Source organism: Lygodium microphyllum, chromosome 8 (assembly GCF_053477565.2).
Source record: "Lygodium microphyllum isolate KBCC chromosome 8, Lygodium_microphyllum_v1.1.10, whole genome shotgun sequence".
NCBI lineage: Eukaryota > Viridiplantae > Streptophyta > Polypodiopsida > Schizaeales > Lygodiaceae > Lygodium > Lygodium microphyllum.
In genome coordinates this window covers 60,394,912-60,420,804 of record NC_141142.1, presented here as the reverse complement: position 1 = coordinate 60,420,804, position 25,893 = coordinate 60,394,912, and the positions used below count along the sequence as shown (strand labels likewise).

Genomic DNA, 25,893 nt, shown 5'->3' with positions numbered 1-25,893 from the left:
GATCGTCATCAATTATCTTTGCGTTTTGCAGATCCAGGTGTTTGTAGGCATTCTCTGCCTGCGTCTTGGTGGTTGGTGACCACATTGCTGGTCATATTTCGACATCGGCACAACTTTCTTTGGTATTTTGCAGATTGGAAGATGTCTTACCAGTTTTCAGGCTTTGATGACTCAGAGGATGAACTTCTTTCTCATCATTCCTCTGAGCGGAGGCGGGATTATCATGAGGTTCAACGTCGGGAAGAACCTCCTCGCACTCGTTCTTCTTCAGTCCATGCATCTCAGAGGGTTCCATCTACCGCGAAGGTTTCTTCAGTGAAGACTGCTTCAGATGTGCGGATGCCTTCCTTGATTCCCTCTATTCAGGTGCCGATTCTCCCTTCCTTTCCGAAGGAAGATAAGTTGGATGGTTCCAACTACTCCCTCTGGTCATGCAAGGTGGCTTGCATCCTCCATACATTTTACCTTTGGGAGCTTGTTTCTTCACCCATCGACCGTTCCCCCGCGGATTCGTCCGATGGCACCTCTATGGACCGTGCAGCCTTATGGGATAGGCTCAACTCTCGAGCCCGTTCCTTTCTTTTTATGAGTCTCCATGATTCCGTTCTTGTCCATGTTCACAGGTTACAGACTGCGGTGGAAGTGTGGCAGAAGCTTGCGTCTTTGTATCAACACAAGACATTTGCCCACAAGATTTCCTTGGAGAAGAAGTTGCGGATGCTCAGTCTTGATGATTCTCCTTCCATGAAGGAGCACATCACGAAGATGGAGGATATGCAAGGCGAGTTAGCCTCTCTTGGTCGTATGATATCGTCTAAGGATATGGCGATGATTCTATTGACTTAGCTGCCATTACCCTGATATGATGTCTTCTATACCAGCCTCATCACCTCGAGGACCCGTGAGACACTCCTATGGGAGAAGCTTTCCCCGCTTGTCTTGGAGCATGACGAGCGACTCAAAGAGGTGGGAGCCAGTGGCTCCACCAAGGCATTTACGGCCGGCACAGGTGGCAGCAAGAAGAAGAAACAAAAGAAGGAGAAGGCCAAGGACAAGGAGGAGGAGGATAAGAAGGATGCGAAGGAGAAGAAGCCCAAGTGTCCCCATTGTGGGAAGGGCACTCATCCCGAGGAGAAGTGTTGGCAGAAGTATCCCCATCTGAAGCCTAAGGAGAAGGACTCGAAGGCGGCCCCAGCCACAACAGAATCTGCGTTTGTGCATATCTTTGTTGAGGAGGATACAGCCCTAGCTTCTACCACACAGGAGAAGCCTTGGCTCGTCGACAGTGGAGCATCTTCACATATGACCTTCCGTTAGGATTGGCTTCAGGATCTTCGTTCCAGAGGGGGTACCGTCACCATTGGTGACAATTCTACAGTCCCTGTTCGAGGCGTGGGGACTTTACCTATGTTTTCTGACAGGCGGTCTTCCTCCGCCAAAGTTCTCTATGTTCCTGATTTGGGTTTTAATCTATTATGTGTGCATGGCCTTACTCAGTTAGGTACCCGAGTCATTTTTACACAGGATGCAGTCATAGTGGAGGATGCTTCTACTGGTGATGCTCTTTGGACAGGTACACAGGAGGGTGGGCTTTATACGCTCACAGCCTTGGCTGCGCGGACTTTCCATGAGCTTGGGCTGCTTTGGCATGCTCGGTATGGTCATTTGAACCTCGATTCTCTTCGGCGGGCTTCTAGGAGGAAGATGGTGGAGGGACTTCCTGATTTCCCTCCTCTTCACACTTTGTGACCTAGCTGCTTGAGGGGCAAGCAGCACCGGTAGCCTCACCCGCAGGTTGCTTCTAGGAGGGCTACTTCTCCGCTTGAGTTGGTTCACACCGACCTTTGCGGACCTATGGGCACGGCCTCCCTTGGGAAGGCAAGGTATTTGATGCTGATTGTGGACGACTTTAGTCGTTATGTGTGGCCTTATTTCTTGGAGTACAAGAGCGAGACGTACTCCCGTTTCTGTGAGTGGCAGGTGTTTGTGGAGACCCAAACAACTTCCAAGGTTCATGGCGTTCGAGCTGATCACGGTGGCGAGTTCACTTCTCACCTTTTCTCTCAGTTTTGCAGGGATCATGGTATTCGGGTGGAGTATTCCCATCCGAACACACCATCAGAGAATGGTGTGGTGGAGCGTGCGAATCGGACCATGGTGGAGATGGCCCGATCTATGCTGGAGCATAGGAGTCTTCCTCATTTCCTTTGGGGTGAGGCGGTGGCTACAGCGGTGCATATTCGCAACCGCTCTCCGACTTCGGCTTTATAGGACATGACTCCTTATGAGGCTTTCTTTGGCAAGAAGCCTTCCGTGTCCCATTTTCGCATCTTTGGGTGCGATGCTTTTGTCCATGTGGACAAGAAGAAGAGGAAGACGAAGTTCGACTCTAAGTCGAGAAAGCTTATCTTCGTGGATTATAGTACGACCACGAAGGGATATCGGCTCTACGACCCGACGACGCGGAAGGTTGAGGTAAGCAGGGATGTGATCTTTGATGAGGCTTCGGCCTCTGAGGATCCGATTGATGGTTCCATTACAGATGTTTCTTCGTCATCGACGGACACCCACCAAACCCGCCCCCCCCCCCCCCCCCCCCAACCCACCTTCTCTTCCTTCACTTCCTTCCAGGATACCCCTTAGCACCCCCCCTATTCCTCCTCCTTCGGCTTCCCTTTCCCCTTTGGTGGATGTGACTCCGTCTTCTACGAGCTCTTCCACCTCCACTTCGGGATCTTCACGGGATACACAGCCTTCTTCTGATGCGGAGGAACTACCTTCACTCCGTGAGGGGGAGTCCCTCTCCGATTTGGGTGCTTTGCAGGTTCCGGAGACCCCCCGGTCTCCCTCACAGCAGCAGGAGTCTCTCAGGATTCCTTTATGGTATCGCCGGCTCATGCAGGATTCAGGTGTTACTCACTTTTCTGCTTCTTCTACAGGTCCACGTCGATCAGCACGTTTACAGGCCTAGCGGGATAGTTCACTATGTGTGAACTATGCTCTTATGTCACAGATTCTTCAGGATTCCGAGCCTTCCACTGTGGAGGAGGCTCTTGCACAGGATATTTGGAGACAGGCTATGCAGGCCGAGCTCGATTCCATCGAGTGAAACATACGTGGGAGCTTGTTTCGCGTCCCGCGAAACGGAAGGTGATAGGTGTGAAATGGGTCTTTAAGACCAAGTATCTTGCAGATGGCTTCTTGGACAAGCATAAGGCTAGGCTTGTTGCCAAGGGTTTTGCACAGCGCGCAGGCTTGGACTACTTCGAGACTTTTGCTCCTATAGCCAGGATGTCCACCATTCGAGTTCTTTTGGCTCTTGCTGCTCACCACCGTTGGCCTGTTTATCAGATGGACGTCAAGTCTGCTTTTCTGAATGGCGTTCTTGAGGAGGAGATTTATGTTTCACAGCCTCCTGGTTTTCTTGTGCAGGGGAAGGAGGATCATGTCTACAGGCTGCGGAAGGCTCTTTATGGCTTGAAGCAGGCTCCTCGTGCTTGGTACCAGCGGATTGATTGCTTCTTTCTACAGAGTGGCTTTGCGCGCTCCGCTTATGATCCCAACCTCTACTTACGGGTTGTGGATTCTCTTTTTGTGTTCCTTATCTTGTATGTGGATGATCTTATCATTACAGGGAGCGACACTCAGCAGGTGGAGCATACACGGTCCATTCTTCAGCAGGAGTTTGACATGACGGATCTAGGGATCCTTCACTTCTTTCTAGGCCTGGAGATCTATCAGATGGCACAGGGCATTTTTATCTCGCAGCACAGGTACATCTCCGAGCTTCTTTCGGAGTTTGATATGGCTGCATGTCGGCCTATCTCATGCCCCATGGACCCCGAGTCCAAGCTTTTGACAGTTGGAGTTCCCCTTTCAAATCCCACCCGTTACAGGTGTCTTGTCGGCTCTCTTATCTGGCTGCTTCACACTCGGCCGGATATCTCTTTTGTGGTGGCTTTATTGTCTTCTTTTATGCAGACTCCTACCCAGGATCACTGGCAGGCAGCCTTGCGGGTTCTTCGCTATTTACAGGGGACTCGATCCTTTGGGATCATGTATGGAGATGGGATTACCCTTTCTGGATGGAGTGATTGTGATTGGGTAGGTGATGTGGATTCGAGACGATCCACTACAGGTTATGCTTTCACCCTTGGATCCGGTGCTGTCTCTTGGAGCAGCAAGAAGCAGCCTACTGTGGCACTTTCTTCTACAGAGGCTGAGTATCGGGCCCTATGTTCGACCGCTATGGAGGCAGTTTGGCTCCGTCGCTTACTAGCGGAGATTGGCTTTTCCCAGACCGGACCTACGGAGCTGCGCGTGGATAACCAGAGTGCTCTTGCTCTGGCCAAGAACCTGGTGTTTCATGCTCGCACGAAGCACATTGAGGTTCAGTATCACTATGTTCGAGAGCGGATCGTGGATTCGGAGCTGGTGGTGGTCTATTGTCCTACGGCGGCCAATGCAGCTGATCTCTTTACGAAGCCTTTGCCTCAGGCTTCTTTGCTTCATCACATGCGGTTCTTGGGTCTTCAGACCCTCCCAGGATCTGAGAGGGGGTGTTAGCCTGCTCTTTATCATTCTCAGTCTGTCATCTCCTGGTTGTGAGCTCCTGTCAGAGTCTGACAGGAGACAGAGGAGCTCTGTCAGTTCGTTTAGTGGCTGTCCTTGTCAGTCTGCAGCCTTTGGGAGTCACACAGCCCATACTGGGCTGTTATTTTGTAGTCGGCCCAGTTTACTGGGCAGGTCGGCCAGATCTGGCCAAAGTCGGCCAGATCTGGCTGGTCGGCCAAATCTGGCCAGGTCGGCCAGTTTACTGGCCTGGGGGCTATATATAGCAGCCCCCCCAGTCATTCCAGCATTGTACTCTGCAGTTTCAGCACTGTCTCCGTCATCTCCGTCTTCGGCATTGGTGCTGCCATTGCTTCCAGTCTGTTCTGGTGCCCTCACTGACGCTCCGGGCTGCGTGCAGGGACTGCTCTGTCCATTTTAGTGTATTCAGCATTCATCTCAGTCAGTGCAGACTTTCTTCCTTCATTCTCTGCTTTCTCTCTCCTCTCCTCTGTGTTCGTGTTCTTCTTCCGTTGCGCACTCTCACAGTTTGGAGAGTGGTTGCAAATGTGAACCGCGGTTTTGAGAACCTCTCCCCAAAATTCATGAGGGGGATTAGCAGTGGACGGCATGTACCACCCTCTTTCACATAAAGTCCTATTATATCTTTCAGCCACCCAGAAGGGCTGTAAGGGGCTTTAAGCTCCCTCTTGATTCCATGTAAGTCACAAAAGGACTTGAATTCAGTAGATGTGAACTCACCCCCATTATCAGTTCTCAAGCATTTCAGCTTTCTACCTGTCTGAGTGGTCACAAATGCATGAAAAGTTTTAAAAACAGCAAACAGTTCACTTTTCTTTTTCAACAGGCATACCCAAATCTTTTTGGAACAATCATCAATAAAAGAGACAAAATATGCAACACCACCCAACGATTTCACGAGCATACTACATATATCAGAATGCACCAAGTCCAAGACATTGGACTTATGAGAGATACTAGAGCAGACACTAGAGACTAGGCATTAATTAATGGATTAATACTTGTCCAAGGGTCAATTAATGCATGGGACCAATTTGGGTTGCAAATGGCCTAGCCAATTAATTTTTGGATGGGCAAGGTCAATTTTTTGGGCATGGATTAAGGGCTGAATTAATTAATTCTGAAAATTAATTAAATGACTGGAAATTGCTGAAAATGGATTAAGAAAGTTGCCACTTGGCAAAACTTTCCCATGCAAGTGGGGGAAAGGCTAAATAGGGCTGAAGGGAGAGGGAAATCTTGTTTTTTCATTTTGGATTTCTCCAGTAAATCCTAATTTACAGCAAAAATTAGGGTTTAGCAGCCACCTTGGGATCCGTGCAAGAGATTGAAGGCTCAAGGGACTGAAATCAGCAGCTGATAATTGAAGATTATCAAGGGATTTCATGAGCCAGCCCATTCCAAATTGATTTGGGGCAGCATTTGGCCAGCCAAGGGGCAAATTGGAGAAGAAGTCTTGGGTGAATCAAGGGGCAAATGACCCAAAAGGTTTGCTGGTCATTTATGACAGCAAGAACAATTGGTTAGCAAGAGGAGATTGAAGAATCTCAAGTTGTACTCCTTCCAATTGAATGAAAGCTAAAGAAATATCGCAAGGGGCGCCAATTTTGGGGCCAACAGGGTGTCTACTGTCCAAGAATATTATGGTAAAGTGTGTTTTTCATTTTATGTGCATTTATTTATTACTGTAATTAACTCTTAAATCAGGTTATCACCATCCATTCCAAGAAGGAAGGCTGGTTGCAGTGGCACCATCATCAACTGATAAAAGTGCATCGATCACATCAGCCTTGTTAATTTGTATTTCTTGCATGTGACATACAAGGGCATCATAATCAACTGCACACAATACATCAGTCTTTGTATCCGGAAGCTCCTCTATAACCACATTAGAGGCCACATTGGCCTTTTCCATGCCTTTGACTACCTCAGATGCATGTGTCTTATCCTCCTCTTCCTTTTTATCTCATGCATTCTTCTTTCTCTCTTGTTCCTTCTTGTAATACTTGCAATTAGGTTTCTTGTGGCCCTTTCGACCACAGTGATAGTAAGTAATGTCGCTCTTTTTCTTTCCTTTGCTCTTGCTTCTGTTTCTCTGTCGTCTTGCATTTGCATTTTTCTTTTCAGCCATGCCTCTTACATTATAAGCTGAGTTGCTGTCTTCTCCACTATACATACATCTAATTTCTTCATTCAAGATTGAACCCCTCACCCCATCATGTGAGAGATTGGGGTTATTGCTGAGAGAAACCACCAAGGCTTCCCAAGAGTTAGGCAGTGCCATGATAAAAAAGATCGCCCTCAACTTATCATCGAAGTCCAAATTTGCATCCTTGAGCTGATTTAAAATGCCTAAAAATGCAATCAAGTGCTCAACTGAAGGCTTTGACTCATCCAGTCGCATATTCACCAACTTGCGCATTAAATGCACATGATTAACAGGTGTGGTAATCTCATAGGTAGTTTTTAGCTTCTCCCATATTGCATAACCTGTATCTAAACCCTCGATTTTTGTCAAGATGTCATCAGTGACACCCATCTTAATGTAAGCACAACCTTTTTGTTGACTTTGGCCCAATCTACATCGGACATTAGTGTGGGTTTATATTCCTGCAAAGCATCCTCACAATCCTTTAGGAACAATATGCCCTGCATACGGTCTTTCCAAAGGTCAAAGCTATGACCATCGAACCGTTTGATTTCCATCAAACTCTTGATGTTTGAATTAAAAGAAGTTGCAGCCATTTTATCACGAACACAAGAGTAAATGCCCTTGGACTGCAAAAGCACAAGCTGAAGCAGCAAACACATTGCTGTTCTTCCCCAACCAGAAATAAGTCTGCTGTTTATACATGAACCAGCCACCACACGAGCAAAAATGCAGAAATTCACCAAATTCTGCACAAACCTCCAAATTTCAGCTCCAAAATTGCATAAATGTCAGCCAATTTGACCCAACTGAGTAAAATTTTATCAATACATGAAAAATCCCAATTTTCTGGGATCCAATGTCATGAAATTTTACTCAAAAGAGCAAAATTTTGATAAATTTGGCAAAATCCCGAATTTAATTGAGGTCACCGCACGCAATGTATGCAATTTTTCAACTCGAATATCACTGTTAGGCATAAACAAATGTTAAATTTAGGAAAAGCTCCAAATTTTTGGGCTCGAATTTGCACAAATCTGAGATTTGTGCCTTGAGCGCGTGAACCCTTGCCAAGACAAGTGGTAATTGAAAAGATTAAAGAAAAATTTTTGATTTACAAAAAAAGAACTGACCGATGGGGAGGGGGGTTTGTTGACCCTGCCTCGTCGTGTAACGGCTGGCACACGTTAATTGTCGCCTGCCGACGCCGCCTGGAGTCCTTGTTGCCATGCGTACCTCATTTGCAGAAACACTGCATGTCGGCTGGTCTCATCAGCTGTACGTTGCATCAGTGCCCCGCTGGTCCTGTTCGCTGCACTTGCTAGTACCCGACGCGCTCAACGGCTGGACTGTCGCACCTAGCGCCCGGATTGTCTATGTCACCATCCGCTTGCTGATGTGTGTTGGCTGGCGCTCGGATTGTCCTAGTCATTGTTCGCTTGCTAATGTCTGTTGGCTGGAAAAGCGTTGGGAAGTGAGCACGGAACTGTCAATTTTGATAATAGTTGTTGGAGCTCAGGTGTGGATGTGCAGAAGTTCGAGGAGAAGTGAGCGTGAGAGTGAGGACTGGTGAGAGAGAGAGAAGAGTGAAATTACGATTCGATATGAGTGTACCATCAAATGTGTTGGTACACAAAGAATAAAATGTATTTATACTTAGGGCACATAAGGGTGCATTCACATGTACAACTAAATAATGTGCGCGTACTATACACTGAAGGTTAAATGGGCCTTTATCCCAACAGTTATACCTCTTATTGCTACCCCATCTACTCCTCCTACATGAGTGGCCGTTGGACATGTGGCACATGGATAGTAGTGAAAGATTAATTGATTGGTCTACTAGTTCCTCAACTATTGTACTCTTTGCATCCATTCCTAGGTCATCCTCTATATCTTCATTTAGGACCACTTCTCCACCTTGTCAAGGGTTGTAGTGGCAACAATTTGTTCATGTATGTACGTGATGGTGGCCACATCCTTAGTTTTGCCTTCTTTAGTCTTATGTTGCATTCACTTATACATACACTCATTGCATTGTTCTTTCATTTAGCTTTCCTTTTTATTTAAGTTTTGCTTTGGAGCATCTCACTCCTAACTTCTGTTTTGTAGATTCTGATCTCTCTTGCAAGATTTTTGTATTTCAATGTAGGACTAACATGCAGATTTGCATAGGTCCTTCTTGGGCTAGAGACGTGGGATGCACCGTTCCTTTTATGGTTTCATCTTTCTAGGAGATGTGCTCTTCTTTTAGCATGGAGGCTTCCTCTCTCAAGGTGGATCATGCAATATATTTTTTGATGCTATATCGGTGACTTTTACCTTACTTTTCAGTCGGGATGCTTTATCCTCATCTTCATCTTCATCTCTCATTATGGTTCTCGACACCACACGAAGATCGACATCAAGCTCTTCTTCCTCCGGTATTGATATCTAGGATTGAGAGGGAGTTCCTATGCTTTCATAGTATTGTACAAGCCCCCCCACACGTTGCGCACCCCGCTCATCAAATTTCTTGGTTAGAATTTTTTTCTTTAATTTCTCTCATTTCTTTCCCTTGATGCGAGTTCACGCGTGAAAGCATAGTCATCAATTCTGTGCAACTTTGAGCCCGAAAATTTGGGGCTTTTCTCCCCGATTTGATCTCGTCCATGTTTGACAGCGACATCTAGGTTAGAAATTGCAGACATTGTGCATAGTAACCTCAATCAAACTGGGAATTTTGCCAAATTTGTCAAAATTTTGCTATTTTGAGTAAAATTTCTTGACATTGGACCTCGGAAAAGTGGGGCTTTTTATGCATTGGTAAAATTTTGCTCAGCTGGGTCAGATTGGCTGACATTCATGTACTATTGGACCTGAAATTTTGGGGCTTTGTGCAGAATTTGATAAATTTTTGAAGTTTTTACCTGCGTGGTTTATGTATAAACAGCAGATATTTATTACTGTTTGAGGATGAACAGTAGTGTGTTTGCTAGTTCAGCTTGTGCTTCTGCAGTCTTGGGCATTTACTTGTGTTCGTGATAAAATGGCTGCAATTTCTTCTAGTTCAGACATCAAGAGTTTGATGGAAATCAAACGGTTTGATGGTCATGGTTTTGACCTTTGGAAAGACCGTATGCAGGGCATATTGTTCCTAAAGGATTGTGAAGATGCTTTGCAGGAAAATAAACCTTCACAAATGTCTGATGCAGATTGGGCCAGAGTCAACAAAAAGACTGTGGCTTACATTAAGATGGGTGTTACTGATGACATTTTGGTAGACATTAAGGGTTTAGATATAGGTTATGCAATATGGGAGAAGCTGAAAACAACCTATGAGATCACCACACCTATTAATCAGGTGCATTCAATGCACAAGTTGGTGAATATGCGACTGGATGAGTCAAAGCCTGCAGCTGAGCACTTGAGTGCACTTATATGCATTTTAAATCAGCTCAAGGATGCAAATTTGGATTTTGGTGATAAGTTGAGGGCGATCTTTTTGATCATGACACTGCTTGACTTTTAGGAGACATTGGTGGTTTCTCTTAACAATAACCCCAATCTCTCATATGATTGGGTGAGGGGTTCAATCTTGAATGAAGAAATTAAATGTGTGTTTAGTGGAGAAGGTAGTAACTCAGCTTATAATGTAAGAGGTAGGGCTGAAAAGAAAAATGCAAATGCAGGACAGAGAAACAAGAGCAAAAGCAAAGGAAAGGAAAAGAGTGACATTACTTACTATCACTGTGGTCGGAAGAGCCACAAGAAATGTGATTGTAGGTATTACAAGAAGGAACGGGAGAGAAAGAAGAATGCAGGAGATAAAAAGGAGAAGAAGGATAAGATAGATGCATCTGAGGCAGCCAAAGGCAAGGAAAAGGCAAATGTGGCCTCCAAAGTGGTCATAGACAAGCTTTCGGATACAGAGGCTGATGTATTATGTGCAATTGATTATGATGCCCTTGTATGTCACATGTAGGAAATGCAGATTACCAAGGTTGTTGTGATTGATGCGCTTTTGTTAGTTGATAATGGTGTCACTCAGACATGGATTGTAGACTTTGGTGCCTCTTTCCATGTAACTCCTTACTTGGAGTGTTTTGCTATGTTCAATGAAGGCAGTTATGGAAAGGTGTATCTTGGAAATAACCATGCTTGCAGCATTGATGGGATTGGCACTGTACACTTGTCTTTAGACAATGGGCAAGAGCTTGTGTTGCAAGATGTCAGATATGTGCCTGGCATTAAAAAAAAATTACTATTTGTTGGTCAGCTTGACTTGCATGGTTATACTACACTTTGGTGGTGGTTTGTGGAAAGTGAAAAAGGGTTCCATGCTGATTGCAAAAGGAACCAAGAAGGGCACTTTGTATTGTTTGCATTGTGAAGCTTTGAATGGCAAGTTTCTTGCAATTCCTGAAATTGGCTATCATAAGAGATTAGGCCATATGAGCTAGAAAGGACTTGACGCCCTTACCTCTTTGAAGAGGGTTGATGGAGAAGGCTCTAAACTTGACTTTTGTAACGAGTGTGAGTTTGGAAAGCAAAAAAAAAATTCATTTTACTTTGGTGTCTCTTGTAAGTCCAATGTCTAGGACTTAGTGCAGTCTGATGTATGTAATATGCCCATGAAATCGTTGGGTGGTGTTACATTTTTTGTCTCCTTTATTGATGATTGTTTCAAAAAGATTTAGGTATACCTGTTGAAAAAGAAAAGTGAAGTGTTTGTTGTATTTAAAACTTTTCATGCATTTGTGACCACTCATATAGGTAGAAAGTTGAAATGCTTGAGAATTGATAATGGGGGTGAGTTCACATCTACTAAATTCAGGTCCTTTTGTGACGTGCATGGAATCAAGAAGGAGCTTATAGCCCCTTACAACCCTTCTTCAAATGGGGTGGCTGAAAGATATAAAAGGACTTTATGTGAAAGAGTGCGGTGCATGCTGTCCATTGCTAATCTCCCTCGTGAATTTTGGGGAGAGGCACTCAAAACTGGGGTTCACATTTGCAACCGCTCTCCAAGTAGGTTCCTAAATAATGGCATCCCTGAGAATGTTTGGTCTAGTAAATTATAAACGCCCCGAACAACGTAGTATGCTTAACAATTATGATATTCGCTTGTTTTCGAGATTTAATATAAAAGAGAATGAATACTTAAAGCTGAAAATGAAAATTACTCACAAAATTACAGCCATGAAAATGTAAAAGTAATGGAGACAAGATTGAGGGTTGAAGATGGGCAACTCCCCCCCGAAGGAATGTATTTCTGCTCAACCCAAGTCCCTTAGGGAAGAGCTCAGTTACAATCAACCTGAGAGTGAGGAGAAGTAATTCTCACTCTCACAAGATCATGCAAAGATGTACAAACACACATGCATTATCTATTATGCAATGATAATAACTGATTTCTTTACAGTATGAGAGAAGAAAGAGGGGAAATTAGCCTTTCTCTATCGTTGAACAATAGTACATGGATAGGGCTTGCTTCTTGTTGCTAAAATGGAAGAAAGAGCTTGAGAAGGAGGTGCTGTAATGAATTTATAGGCTTGCTGTCCTGTAAAACAACAGTAATAGAAGAGGGAATATGGAGGAATTTGATAATGGAGAAGTGGGGGATGATGATGGGGATGGATGGGGCCAGTTTCTGGCTATCTGTGGGTGCTGTACATGAGTTTACAGCAAAGAAAAATGATACTGAATGAAGAAAAACGAGCTCTTATTTATAGGAGAGGGAAGAGCTAGTACAAAAGGGGAAAGTGGAGTAGCACAAGACAGGTGTCCAGCCACATGTCATGAGATGTGACAAGTGGTGGGACACTTGGAAACTTGTGTGACAAGTGTCTTGACACTTGTCTTTTCTCTATGGCCTTCATTTTTAGGTTGAATACTGTTAAGAATAGAAACAACCAAATTTAGTAAGCACAGTTAGAGTACAGAACTTACTATTTTTAGAATGACATCCCTATTTTTTAGGACTAGCATTTTTAGGCTAATTTGCTTCTAAAATTTAGGGACCTCCTAAAATTTAGGGACCCTCCCAATATGGGTGTCATATGAAAGCTTTTTCCGTGTACATCGCAAAAACGGTATCAGAATCTTCATGTGACTTTCCTATGCAAAGAAATGTGCATTTCAAGCTTTCAGCCCACACATGCACATTATACAAGCATTTCATGATCATGCCATCTTGTTGATTGTAACTGTCTGTTCTGGTGGATCTAGCCCACACTTCAAGGCATCAATCCTTTCTGTGTGCGAGTCTAACCCTGATATGCGTGAGTTCTGGTCACAGGCGCCCAATCGGGCCATATAGGTGGAAGTGTGAACTATCTTTTCTCTAACCCACCCTGTGGGTCCACCATAACCTATGACCACTCATCAGTGGCCAGCTCCAATACACTTTTCTTCATATCTAATTAGTGCAAAGGAAATAAATTTAATAAATCATTATATAGACAAATTAATAAAAAAGGATACAAATTCTGTTTCTATAGAGTTGTGACAGCCCTCTGGCTTTTATTCAGTTGTCCTCAGCTGAAAAGCTTCTTGATATGGCTGAAGAATGTTTGGATAATCCTTCATGAATTTTTCATCTACCCACTGTGCATCTGTTGTGGGTAGATTCTTGAATTTTAGTAAGAATTTTTGTGTCACAAGGCCACTTCTCGTGGTTCGATCCTTGTGAAACAAAATCTGTTCAGGTTCCAAGAGTTGCTCTGTTTCTTCAACTTCTGGGGGATCTTCAGTAATGGGTTCCTTTGGTTCTGGTCCTATGTAAGGTTTTAGCAAACTTACATGAAAAGCATTGTGTATTTTCCAATGAGCAAGAAGCTCAAGTCGATAAGAAACTTCATTTATTTTCTCAATCACTTTGAAGGGTCCAAAGTATCTATTGGAGAGCTTTGGAAAAGATGAATTTTGACCGGAACCTTGTTTGAGCCTGCTTTTATCAAACTTTAGCAAGACATATTGACATTTTTCAAAAGCCAAAGGTCTTCTTCGTTTATCTGCTTGCTTCTTTTGTCGCTCTTGGGCAACTTTGATAGTGGCTCGAACTTGATCCATTGCTGTTTTTAAATCTGAAGCAAACTCATCAGCAACAAAAATCTTATCTTTAGTGCGAATAATTGGAGGAGGAATCACTTTACCTTGTACTATTTCATTTGGACCTTTCCCTGTGGATGAGTGCACTGTATTGTTGTAAGCAAATTCCAATAATGGAAGATATTTCTCCCATTGTGACTTATGTTCACTAATATAAGCTTTCAACATATCCAAAAGAGTGAGATTCATCACCTCTGTTTGGCCGTCAGTTTGAGGATGAAAAGCTGAGGAGAACTTTAAAGTGGTTCCCAAATTCTCAAATAAAGCACGCGAAAAGTTACTTGTGAATTTGGAGTCTCTATCTGAAATGATCTCAGAAGGCATACCATGTAATCTGAAGATATGTTGAATGAAAAGTCTTGCAGCTTGTGCGGATTTCAATGCTTTATGACATTGAATAAAATGTGATTGTTTGCTGAATCTATCAATTATGACCCAAATCATATCATGACCTTGAGGTGTTCTTGGAATACCTGAGATGAAATCCATTGTGATAGATTCCCATGGATCTTTGGGCACTGGAAGAGGTTGCAACAATCCTGGAATCTTATGCCTATCATACTTGGATTTTTGGCATACCAGACAAGCCTCAATGAAGTTATGTGTATCTCTTCGTAATGTTGGCCAATAAAAGTAGCGCTTAATTGCACTTAGAGTGGCTGCCCTCCCTCTATGCCCTGTATAAGGGGGTTCATGACTTTCTTTAAGCACCTTTTGTTGAACAGGAAGAGTGACACAAAGGCGATTGTTCATGAGAAGGTAACCGTCTTTGATGGAATAATCTGGATGAGAACCTCCTTGTTGTAAATTTGACCAAATTGCTGCAAAATCAATATTTTTATCGTTTGAAAATCTTCATGATAAGCCACTGTAATAGTTGCAATGCGAGGCACTCTAGAAAGTGCATCAGCAACTATATTTTGTTTCCCTGCAGTGTATATAATTTGAAAATGAAACATAGACAAGAAATTTTCCCATCTTGCATGTTTCTCCTGCAAATGCTTTTGAGTCTTGAAATACTTCAAGCTTTGATGATCAGCTTTAATAAGGAATTCATTGCCTAAAAGATAATGTTTCCATATCTTCAAAGCATGAACCACTGCTAAGAGCTCCTTTTCATAAATGTCATACCTTTTCTCCACATCATTTAGACGGTGGCTTTCAAAGGCTACGGCATGGCCTTCTTGATTTAGCACTGCACCAATACAATCACCGCAAGCATTTGCTTCCACCACAAATGGTTTTACCAGATGTGGAATGATAAGAACATGTCCAAAAGTAAGAGCTGTTTTCAGCCTTGTGAAGGCTGCTTTCTCTTTTTCCTTCCATTGGAAAGAGATTTTCTTCTTTGTAAGGTCATGAAGTGGAGAAGCCATATGTGCAAAATGCTTGATGAAGTGGCGGTAATAAGAGCATAAGCCAAGAAACGATCGCACCTCATGTACATCATGAAGATGAGGCCATTCTTGGATTATTCTGATCTTTTCAGGATCCATCTGAATTCCTTTAGAAGAGATGACATGCCCAAGGTAATTTATTTTATGCATGAAAAATTCACTCTTTTTACCATTTACCAAGAGTTGATTTTGTTGAAGTAATTGTAGAACAATTTCCAAGTGCTGATGATGCTCCTCTTCGTTCTTGCTAAAGACAAGAATATCATCAAAGAAAGTACCGACATATTGTCGATGCTCTCTAAAGATGTGCTCCATCATTCGATTAAAGATGGCTGGTGCATTGGTTAATCCGAAATGAACCACCCAGAATTCATAAAGACCGTATGAAGTGCGGAAATCAGTTTTGTGTACATCTTGTGGTACCTCCTAAAATTTAGGGACCCCTCCAATATGGGTGTCATATGAAAGCTTTTTCCATGTACATCGCAAAAACGGTATCAGAATCTTCATGTGACTTTTCTATGCAAAGAAATGTGCATTTCAAGCTTTCAGTCCACACATGCACATTATACAAGCATTTCATGATCATGCCATCTTGTTGATTGTAACTGTCTATTTTGGTGGATCTAGCCCACACTTCAAGGCATCAATCCTTTCTGTGTGCGATCCTAACCCTGATATGCGTGAGTTCTGGTCACAGGCGCCCAATCGGGCCATATAGGTGGAAGTGTGAACTATCTTTTCTCTAACCCACCGCGTGGGTCCACCATAATCTGTGACCACTCATCAGTGGCCAGCTCCAATACACTTTTCTTTATATCTAATTAGTGCAAAGGAAATAAATTTAATAAATCATTATATAGACAAATTAATGAAAAAGGATACAAATTTTGTTTCTATAGAGTTGTGACATAAATCGGCCTCATATGACCATCTACGGATATTCGGTTGTGATGGCTTCGTGCATGTTAGAGATGAGTTGAGAAGTAAACTTGACGTGAAATCCACCAAAGGCATTTTCATGGGCTATGGTAATGAGGGTGAATTTGGATACAGAGTGTGGTTACCTCAGTCCAAGAAAATTATTCGGAGCCATATTGTCGTGTTCAATGAGGCAAAATTGCTGAAAGGTACTTTAGTCTCCAATGAAGACACGAAAAAGGTCAAATTTCAGAATTTGCAGCCACCTATTAGTTCAAATGTTGAGCCTCATGATGCTGTACCACAAGCTGAAATTGATGATCAACCGGTTATTTTTGAGCCAGATGATGATGGCTAGCAAATAGAAGCACAAGGAGGTCATGGACAGCAAAATAGACTTGTTGATTATGAAAATGAAGGTACTGTACATCATGAATAGCACGCTGAAAATGATAAACCTCCAGATATAGACCCAATTCCTGAAAATGTTGATCATTGGATACGTAGGTCTACACGCGTAAGAAGGCAATCGCACAAGTTTGACCCCTCCTTGCATTTTGTGATGCTTATAGATGAGGGTGAGCCTCTTACATACAAAGAGGCCAAGTCATGCCAATTCAGTAGTAAGTGGAAGTTAGCTATGCAAAAAGAGATTAAATCTTTGTAGGCTAATGATACTTGGGATCTTGTGTCATTGCCCAAAGGAAGGAAGCCTCTTCCAAACAAATGGGTGTACAAAGTAAAGACAGTTGATGGGAAACCCAAGTACAAGGCAAGACTGGTTGGTAAAGGGTATGCATAGAAAGAAGGGATTGACTTCCAAGAGGTCTTCTCACCTATTGTGAAGATGACCACTCTACGTGTGCTTTTTGCTCTCACTGCTGTATTGGACTTAGAGCTGTACTAAATGGATGTAAAAACAGCTTTCTTGCATGGTGACATTGATGAGGAAATCTACATGAAACAGCCTGAGGGCTTTGTAATTCCTGGAAAAGAGTAGATGGTGTGTAAACTAAAATGCAGCATGTATGGGCTGAAGCAAGTACCACGATAGTGGTACAAAAAGTTTGACACTTTAATGCTATCTCATGGGTTTACATGCAGCCATGCGGATCATTGTACATGAAAAAGATACAGATGGCAGCCCCATCATACTTGTTTTGTACGTTGATGATATGTTGCTAGTTGGAAAAAGAAAGACTAGCTTGGATGCTCTCAAAAATCAGCTGGAATCAACCTTCTTCGTGAAAGATTTGGGGAATGCAAAGCATATTTTGGGCATGAGGATTCGTAGAGATAGAATGCAGAAATTGGTGTTTTTCTCTGAAGAAAAGTACATTGAAAAGGTATTGGACAGATTTAACATGGCTGAAGCTAAGCCTTTTGGGGTACCGTTACCTTCTTATCTTAAGCTTTGTAAAGCCAACAGCCCAAGAGATAACGTGGGAGCAAATGCTATGAAGGGAGTCCCTTATGCATCGGTTTGTGGCTCTCTAATGTATGCTATGGTTGCTACTCGTCCAGACATTGCTCATGCAGTGGAAGTTATTACCAGGTTTATGTCAAATCTTGGCAAAACACATTGGGAAGCTGTCAAGTGTATTCTTCGATACCTAAAGGGTACACAAAGAAAGCGTTTTTGCTATGGGCAGGGTGCAATTCGTTTGCAGGGTTATTGTGATGCAGACATGGTAGGTGACTTGGACTCTCCTAGGTCCACCAACGGGTACTTCTTTACAGTTGCTGGTGGGGATGTTTCTTGGTGTTCCAAGTTATAGAATATCGTTGCACTGAGTACCACTGAAGCTGAATACATATCAAGTATTGAAGATCTAAGGAAGCTATATGGTTGAGCAAATTTGCAGAGGATCTTGACATGTCTATGGATATTGTAGTATTGAGATCTGATAGCCAGAGTGCTATGTATGTGGCGAAGAATGCCATGTATCATTCACACATAAAGCATATAGATGTGCAATATCACTTTATCTGATAAATTCTGGAAGATGGTCTAATCACTTTGACCAAGATGAAAACATAGGACAACCTTGCAGATGTTCTCACTAAAAGTCTAAGCAAAGCTCAGTATGAGCATTGCCTCTCTGTCTCTATGTCACTCTCACTCTTCAAATTGTTACTCATCCCCAGTTTCAACATCTCATTGAGTAGAGTATCACTAGGCAGATCCTGAGCTGTCTCCACCCGTAGTTCTTCACTATCTCACCACCACTTCACCATCCTTTTCCTCATCTTCGACACCCTTGACTGGTTGGGTTAGCTTGTTTGTTTTGTGATGTGTTGGATTTAACCATTCTTTTTTCTTCTCCCCACGGGGCACAATTACTTGAAAGATTGCAAACCATATCTTTTCTTTAAATAAAAAGGGTCAAGATGGTTTCATCCACCTTTGTAAGACTTGATAGGCCACTGGGCAGTTGATGCAAGTACCCTTTGTTCGATGGCCTAGCCTCTTGGGGGTGATTGCTTGGACTTTCTTGGTAAGATAACCATTACCTTTGTAGTCTTGGTAGGGTGTTGGGCAGCTGATGTGGACCCTTTGTCCGATCCTCTAGTTGCTTTTGATGGGATGCCTTATGGTAAAATTGGGTTTGAGCTTTTTTTCCAATGCCTTCTTGGTTCTGGTTTTGGGTCTTAGAGGGTGTTGAGCCAAAAATTCATTACATATTGATTAGCTCCTTAAAAAGAGTCTTAAAACAGTAAATTACCAAAAGTTTCATTAAACAAGGAGTGATTCTAGAGAGTTTCTGTGTTCCACATGCAAAACCGTAATTTGGGAAAATCTTTCCATGTCTATAATTGGGTTTGAGCTTTGCTTCCAGTCTCTTCTAGGTTCCGGTTTTGGGCCTTGGAGGGGGTGTTGAGCTAAAAATTCATTACATATTGATTAGCTCTTTAAAAGAGTCCCAAAATAGTAAATTACCAAAAGTTTCATTAAGCAAGGAGTGGTTCTGTGTCCCACATGCAAAACTGTAATTTGGGATGATCTTTCCATGTTTATAAATAGACAGGTGCCCATCATTGAGCCCCATCCTTGTGTGCAGGTTTTTCACTCCCATGTGCAGATTTCAGTCACAGCCACCTTCCCTTTGCTGTCCAACCCTTGCCGACTATAGCACCATTCTCCCTAGCACTTGGCATCCTCCATCCCTGTTGTTGCCTTGCACTCAGATTAGTTGGTGTTTATAGCTCTAGACTTGGAGATAGGCTGATCTCAAGAGGCGACTGCATCTACTTGCGTTTTTGCAGCTAGTGTGGCTGTTTGCATCATCCTCCACTTCCTTTGTTGTCGCTTAGGTCTTCTACGGCCTTGGTGATCAGCATTTTGGAGTTTCTCACATTCCAACATCTCTGACTAGTGGTTACAGCACTCAGGATCCATCTTCAATGAATGTCACACTTCAACACTCTTCAGCTTTGCCCTTGAGCATTTTGTATACTCTTACATTTATTTACAACATTCATTTACTTTAGAGTTCTTTTTCTATCTCTCCCTCTGTTTGTGTTTGTTTTATGTTTGAGTTTTGAGTTTGTACATCAACGTTTGAGTCTGAGCGTTTTAGTTGTGTTTGTACTTTTTGTGTTTCCTTGGTGCAAATCCTAGCATATCACCTGCATCATTGTTGGCTGTTGCCACCTTCTGTAGGCTATGTTTTTCTGCCCTAGAGGACAGCCAACAATTTATTTTCATCATCAATTGATTGTGGAGTTTGTATTTTCGGCCAATAAAACTTGCATTTTGCTGCCTGAAGTCTTTATTGATATCCTTATAATTTGAAGGATTGTGTTTTGTCTTGTTTGTTGCTGCAGGCCCTGCCCACATTCATTTGCTATCTTCTTTGACATCCACCTTGCCCAAAGGGTTGTGTCTCGCTCCCTCCACAATGTGCACTTCTTTCATAGTCATGCCGCCTTTCATCATTTGGGATAATGCAGTTAACTTGAGTCAATCCATCATCACTGATTACTTGGTTCACCCTTAGCCTTTGAAACAAGCCTTTCTCCTTGGATAGGGTGGTAACAACGTGATTTAACAATCGTTACAACAAGTAATTAGTTCACATAAACTGAAATGCACACTTTACCACTTAAATCTTGGCAAAGCAGACAGCCGGTTGGTCCTAGAATGCGTGCCCCTTTCAAAATTTTGAAAGATTTTATTGCAAATGAATGGAATACAACTGAGATTCATTGATCTCCTATTCTAATCCAAGTGCTACTTCCTATCATTAATGACCAACAAGCTTTCAAGCCAATTTGCCCCTTGGTTTGCTTGGGGAATCGGCCTTCACCTTGCTCCTTGTGAGAAAAATTTAGTCCCAAATTGAATTTAGCTAGCTGGTCTCTTGAATCTCCTCGAAATTTTTCAATTTTAGCTATTGGAATTCAAGTCTTAGGCCTTCAATTCAGAGCACGCATCTTGAATTAGTTGTCAAAACCCTAATTTTTGTCGCAAATTAGGGTTTACAGGAGAGGTTGACTGAAATCCCTTCCTCTGATGGCTCAAATTGTTGGAAAATGTTGTGGGGAGTTGAGAAATGGCTGGAGAATGAGAGAGAATGCTGTATTAGTAGTCTAGTTAGCTCATGTGTGAGTTTGGGCTATGCTTGATATTACTGGGTAATTTAGGCATTTTATAGTGGTCATTTTAGTGATTATTTAGGCATTTATTGTTGGCCCATGAGCTTCCATATTTGGCATATTTTGGGCCTATTTATCTAGTGGCTCATCGTCCTCTCATTCAGTTATCATCATTCTTCAAGTGGTCTTCCTGTTGGAGAGAGGAGCCAGTGCTGGTGCCCACACAGCCGGTGACTCCCCATTGTTGTATGCGTCATTCTCATGTTTGGTATATGGATTTCATTTCCCAAGCACATCTCTGAGTTCTCTTCCTTTGCAGTGTTCTTTTGTTCTTCTGACTTGCACTTAGCAGTTTATTTCAGCACTTGTCTAATTCCATTGCTGCACCATTGCTGACATGTTGTAGAGGGAGGAATTTGTGATTTTATTCATGAAAACCACCTCTAAATTGCTGCTGCCCTGATTAGGAGAGTTCAACCTGCTTTCACCTTTAGTCTGTGAGTCCAAAATGGTTGTCACCAGCCTTCAACTGCTGTTCCCTGCCTGTTTTGGCCCTTCTGGAGCTGTCACCTGCTGCTGTAGGCCTTCAAACAGCTGTTTCCAGCTTTTGGGCAGGGCTCTAATACTGTAGGACAGTTCAGCGGCCTCTCCTGCCTACAGCCTCGTCCTCTTTCACAATGGCCAGAACAGGTTTCCACGAGCCCCAAAAACGTTTTCCCCTCTTGCATGGGCAAGTTTTGCCAAGTGTTAGCCTTCTAATCCCATTTCCCAACATTGTCCAGATTATTAAATTTAAAAATCCATTGTTGATATATTAACTCATGAATGTTCAATGCTATGTTTAATAAGAGGGACTGAAAAAGTCAAATTACTTTGTAATTGAGGGGACATTTTATTAACATAAGTTTAGGGTAAAATTATGCCCATTGTACGTTGTGTTTGGATATTGACTCAATTGTTTAAGTTTTGTGATTTTTGAAGTACTAGTTCGTTCATTTGATTCTTACTTATCCTTCAATGTTGATGCTGTTGCTTATTATGCAGGTCTTGTAATTTGTACGACTCCAATTTAAGGTCTTCATCTTTATTTAGTGCTTGTGGTGGGTTAAATCTGTATCACCGAATTCGGTCTCCCTACTCATTCTTTGTTTCTTGTCTCAGCGTTACAGGCCAGGTTAGCAGTAAGCCTTGATTCTTCTTCTGAATTTCAATTGATTCTCTTACTGAATGCATTAGTACTTCACCAAAAATTGTGAAAGCAGTGTGGCTAAATGTAATTGTTGGGAGGAGCCGCAACTTCTTAATTACGGAATGATACCTTATACAGTCTCGTACATAAAGTAACAGTAATGCTGAAGTAGGCTTGTAAGTTGGATCAGATGATGAGAAGGATGTTCGCTAGTTTGATATTTTAGCAATATTCAACTTTTCTAAAACACAATAATTGTTTCTGGAATGGTTGCTGGGGTGTGATAGGATTTTGCGTCAAGCTGGTTTAGTTTTGTGCCTCCTCTCTTGGCTGTCACGCTTGTTCCCATTTTAATTCCTCTCCTATGCCCCATGGTCCTGAACTCTGACCTTCTGTCTTGTCTGTACCTGGTGTTTACTACTGTATTTAGATGTAGGTGGCTTCCATTTTACTGGACCGCTCTGTTGCTTTATCTTCTCTATACATGCCATTTATTTTCTGTATTTAATTGTCCGCCTCTTTCAACATGTATACCACTTACTGATACTAACAGTTCAACAAATTTAAGCCTCCTAGCTTACACCCTCACATCTGCCATCATCATGTTTAGTGCATTGTATGCTGCTACCCCTGCATTTTTGCCCCATACGGAGGGTGCAGATAAGAGACATCACTGTTTTCAAAGAACTTGGGGCAGCAGCAGCCAGAACATAGCCCCAAAAAAAGAAAAAACACGACCAGCCAGCATGGTGGTACTGCTAGAAAAAAAAAAAAAAACACAACCAGCCAGCATGATGGTGATAAGGTGCTAGTGAAGATACTGCTCTGTCGAATAAAATTCTCTTTGGTTGTCCACGTAGCCCAAAAGTCTCCAAGTAAGCAATTAATTGATTTTTGGATCATGAACTCGCATAGAATAAGTGTCCCTTCATCCTTAACCTGAGCATTATAACTGTTCTGGTTTAGCAGTGAACAGTGATGTCAAGTATGGAATGGGTATGTATACGTGCATGCATGGAAGTACAGACTTATGTCTGTTTTAGCGCTCCATTGAATTACAAACTAGTGCACCAAGTATTACTCTGGTTTACTAAGCATTTTTGAAATAATGAGCTTGTTGGCACATCTGTTTCCTGTTGTCATTTTGCGAACCGTTTATTCTCTTTTTCTCTCCTGTTCTCTATTCTGGAAGTTATGACTTCTGAGCAACACCTTATGATTCTTATGTAGTGGAATGTAGGCACTTCAAGCCAGAGGAGCAAGCATCCAACATATGTGGCAATGGAACATAACTACTCAACTAGTAGATGGAGAATACATGCATTTGGAGATGAATTGATTTCTCAAGCTGAGGCTGTTGTCCTAGGTACCGCAGTTTCAGAACCAGAGTTCAAGTCCATTCCGGATCTGGACTATTTACAGGTATGACAACACCTTACCTCTGTCTGCCCCCATTTTTTGCAGTTATGAGACCCAGACAAGACCACTTTAGTCAGAAATCAAGCACTCACATATGGATGCATATGAATGAATGTAATGATTTATAGCTACTCCTTTAACAGTGTCTATTGTGGTTGAATCACTGAATCTCACGATTATAAAAATCATCCAGAACCTTTCCCATGTTGTAGAGTCCCACAATCCATAATATGTGGGATTATGCCATTAGATTTTATATCACACAGGATTGCAGATTTGAGGAATTGAGCTATTGATCCACAACACTAATGTTTCTGTGGTTTCTCAGACCGATAGTTCTTACTGCTAATGCATAACTGAAATTGTTGCACATTTGAATACATCCTGCAACCAGTTATGCATTCTTCTAAGTCCATAATCAGTCATGCATTCCAGAGGATTCATGCGTCTAGTTATGCAATTTCAGAACTCATGAAAACGTGCCTCAGTTTTGAAAAGTATGTGGCTTATAATTATAGATGGTCATGCTTGGGCTAAAACCATGGCCCATAGTCAGGGATAGGGCTACAACAGCAGTATGTTTAAAATAAAAAAACAATTGAGACATGGGTGGTGGGATTGTAGGTAAGTGAGCGAAAGGATGTGAGTGGAGGCAAGGAAGAAAGAGGTAGTGGGGAGGGAAGGAAGGCCATGGTGGATAGGAGAGGAGGTGTGGGGAGGAGTTGGGTGCAAGTGGCATTAGGAGATGGAAGGAGGGGCAATGCAATGGTTGAGGAGCTCATGAAGGGAAATGTTTGGGGCGTTTAAGGGTGTGTTTTTTTGTATTAAGTTATTCAAGGCGCATTCACTTCTCGAAGATGCTTTATTTGGAAGCTAGTTTGAGAGAATGGAGTACTGGTTCATCTCAAACTTGAGTACTACTGTTTGTTGTCCTTTAACAGGAGCTTCTTGCGATACAGCAGCAAGGTCCAACAGCGATTGGCTTCTTTGGAACCAGGAATATGGGCTTTACACATCAACAGTTGATTGAAGTTCTGAGCTATGCAATGGTTATTACGGTGTGTGGTATCAACAAGTGCTTTAATAAAATAGCTGTCAACAATAGCTTTTATCAGTGCTATGTGTAGGCTAGTTTGAACTTTTATGGGGGATTGAGCAAAAGGTTAAATCTTTCATCAGCCTCTAGTAATGTCAAATTGATTTGGCTTTTTATTGTAGAAAAATCACATATACACCTCAGGAGCTTCAGGTACAAATGCTGCAGTTATTCGTGGAGCATTAAGGGCCGAGAGGCCAGATTTATTGACTGTTATCTTGCCACAAAGTTTGAAGAAACAACCCCCTGAAAGCCAAGAGTTACTCTCAAAAGTACAGAATCTCAGATCATTAGAGACAAGAACTTGTGTATCTATTTTGTAATTGCTGACATTATTTACTCCTTGTCAGGTCCAAAATGTTGTAGAGATGCCGCACAATGATCATCTTCCTCTCATTGAGGCTAGCAGGTAAAATATTGAGTTCCTATCATATGAAGTAGTACTTCCAATTTCCTTTAACTTTTACCCACAATAGTGTTGGAGAGAATTGTCATGGCTGGGAGTATGGGAATAGAACTGCCTTAAGATGTGTCATATTTTTGGCTTGCTGAGTCAGTTGAATTCAGGTCTTTAGGTCACTTAGAATGTAAATGTAAATAGTTACTTTCAGTCAGGCCTCTCAGTTTTTGAGGAGCTAGTCAGCATAGTACATTAGTCGGAGGATTAAGCTCCCTTCCATATTCAGCACAAGGGTGTCCATTCGGTGCCCTCAGGCCCTGGCAGAAAAATATGCAGTGTGACAAGTTATTCAAATTTATTGAGACCTCAGCAGTAGTGCACTGTTCTTAGTCATAATTGAAGCAGAAGGGTTTTTTGGCTCACAGCAAAGAACTGGTTTTGTGAAGGGGTTTGTCTATAATAAGGGCCTTGCAGCAATTGCGATGCAGTTAGTGTTCGACCTGCAGTGAGAGACTTTTTGTGGTTCAGAACAGTTTTCAGCACTTATCATAATGCTAGTACCTTTGTTCTACTCTTAGGACACTTGCCTCCAAGGTGGGCAGTTTGAGTGCTTATTTTGTTTGTCATTCAGGATTTAGGATGCTAGTAAGGGATTGCAAACATGCTCAAGCCCATAATTACTTGAAGGCATCCCATCCCAAAGTAGCTAGGGCATTGGACCAAGGGTGCATGTCGGCTGCTCGAGGACCTACCAAGACTATAGAGGCAATGATTATCTTACCAAGGGAGCACAAAGGGTTACTCTAGAGAGGCTAAGGTATCGGACAAAGGGTGCTTGTTGGCTACCCAATGGCCTACTAGGATCCACAAAGGTGATGGAACCACTTTGAACTTTTCTTTTTCATTTTTTGCTTTTGTTTTCTTTTGAGATTAACGGAATCATATTAAGTGTTTGTGCCCTTGGGGAAAATAGAAGGGGTGGTAATCTACCACAAAAGACACAAGCTATCTTGACTGCTTGTGGATGTCGATGAAGAA

At 42.5% G+C, this 25,893-nt stretch overlaps 1 protein-coding gene across 1 annotated transcript in view; it reads left to right on the top strand.

Moving 5' to 3' along the window:
- The window catches only part of LOC148032358 (uncharacterized), a 70,611-nt gene that overhangs the window by 27,893 nt on the left and 16,825 nt on the right, over positions 1-25,893 (top strand). The window contains exons 2-6 of the mRNA XM_087682996.1: positions 21,796-21,925; positions 23,171-23,362; positions 24,301-24,417; positions 24,578-24,727; positions 24,806-24,864. Coding sequence (XP_087539122.1) covers positions 21,796-21,925; positions 23,171-23,362; positions 24,301-24,417; positions 24,578-24,727; positions 24,806-24,864 — 648 coding nt within the window. The remainder of the gene's footprint in view (positions 1-21,795; positions 21,926-23,170; positions 23,363-24,300; positions 24,418-24,577; positions 24,728-24,805; positions 24,865-25,893) is intronic.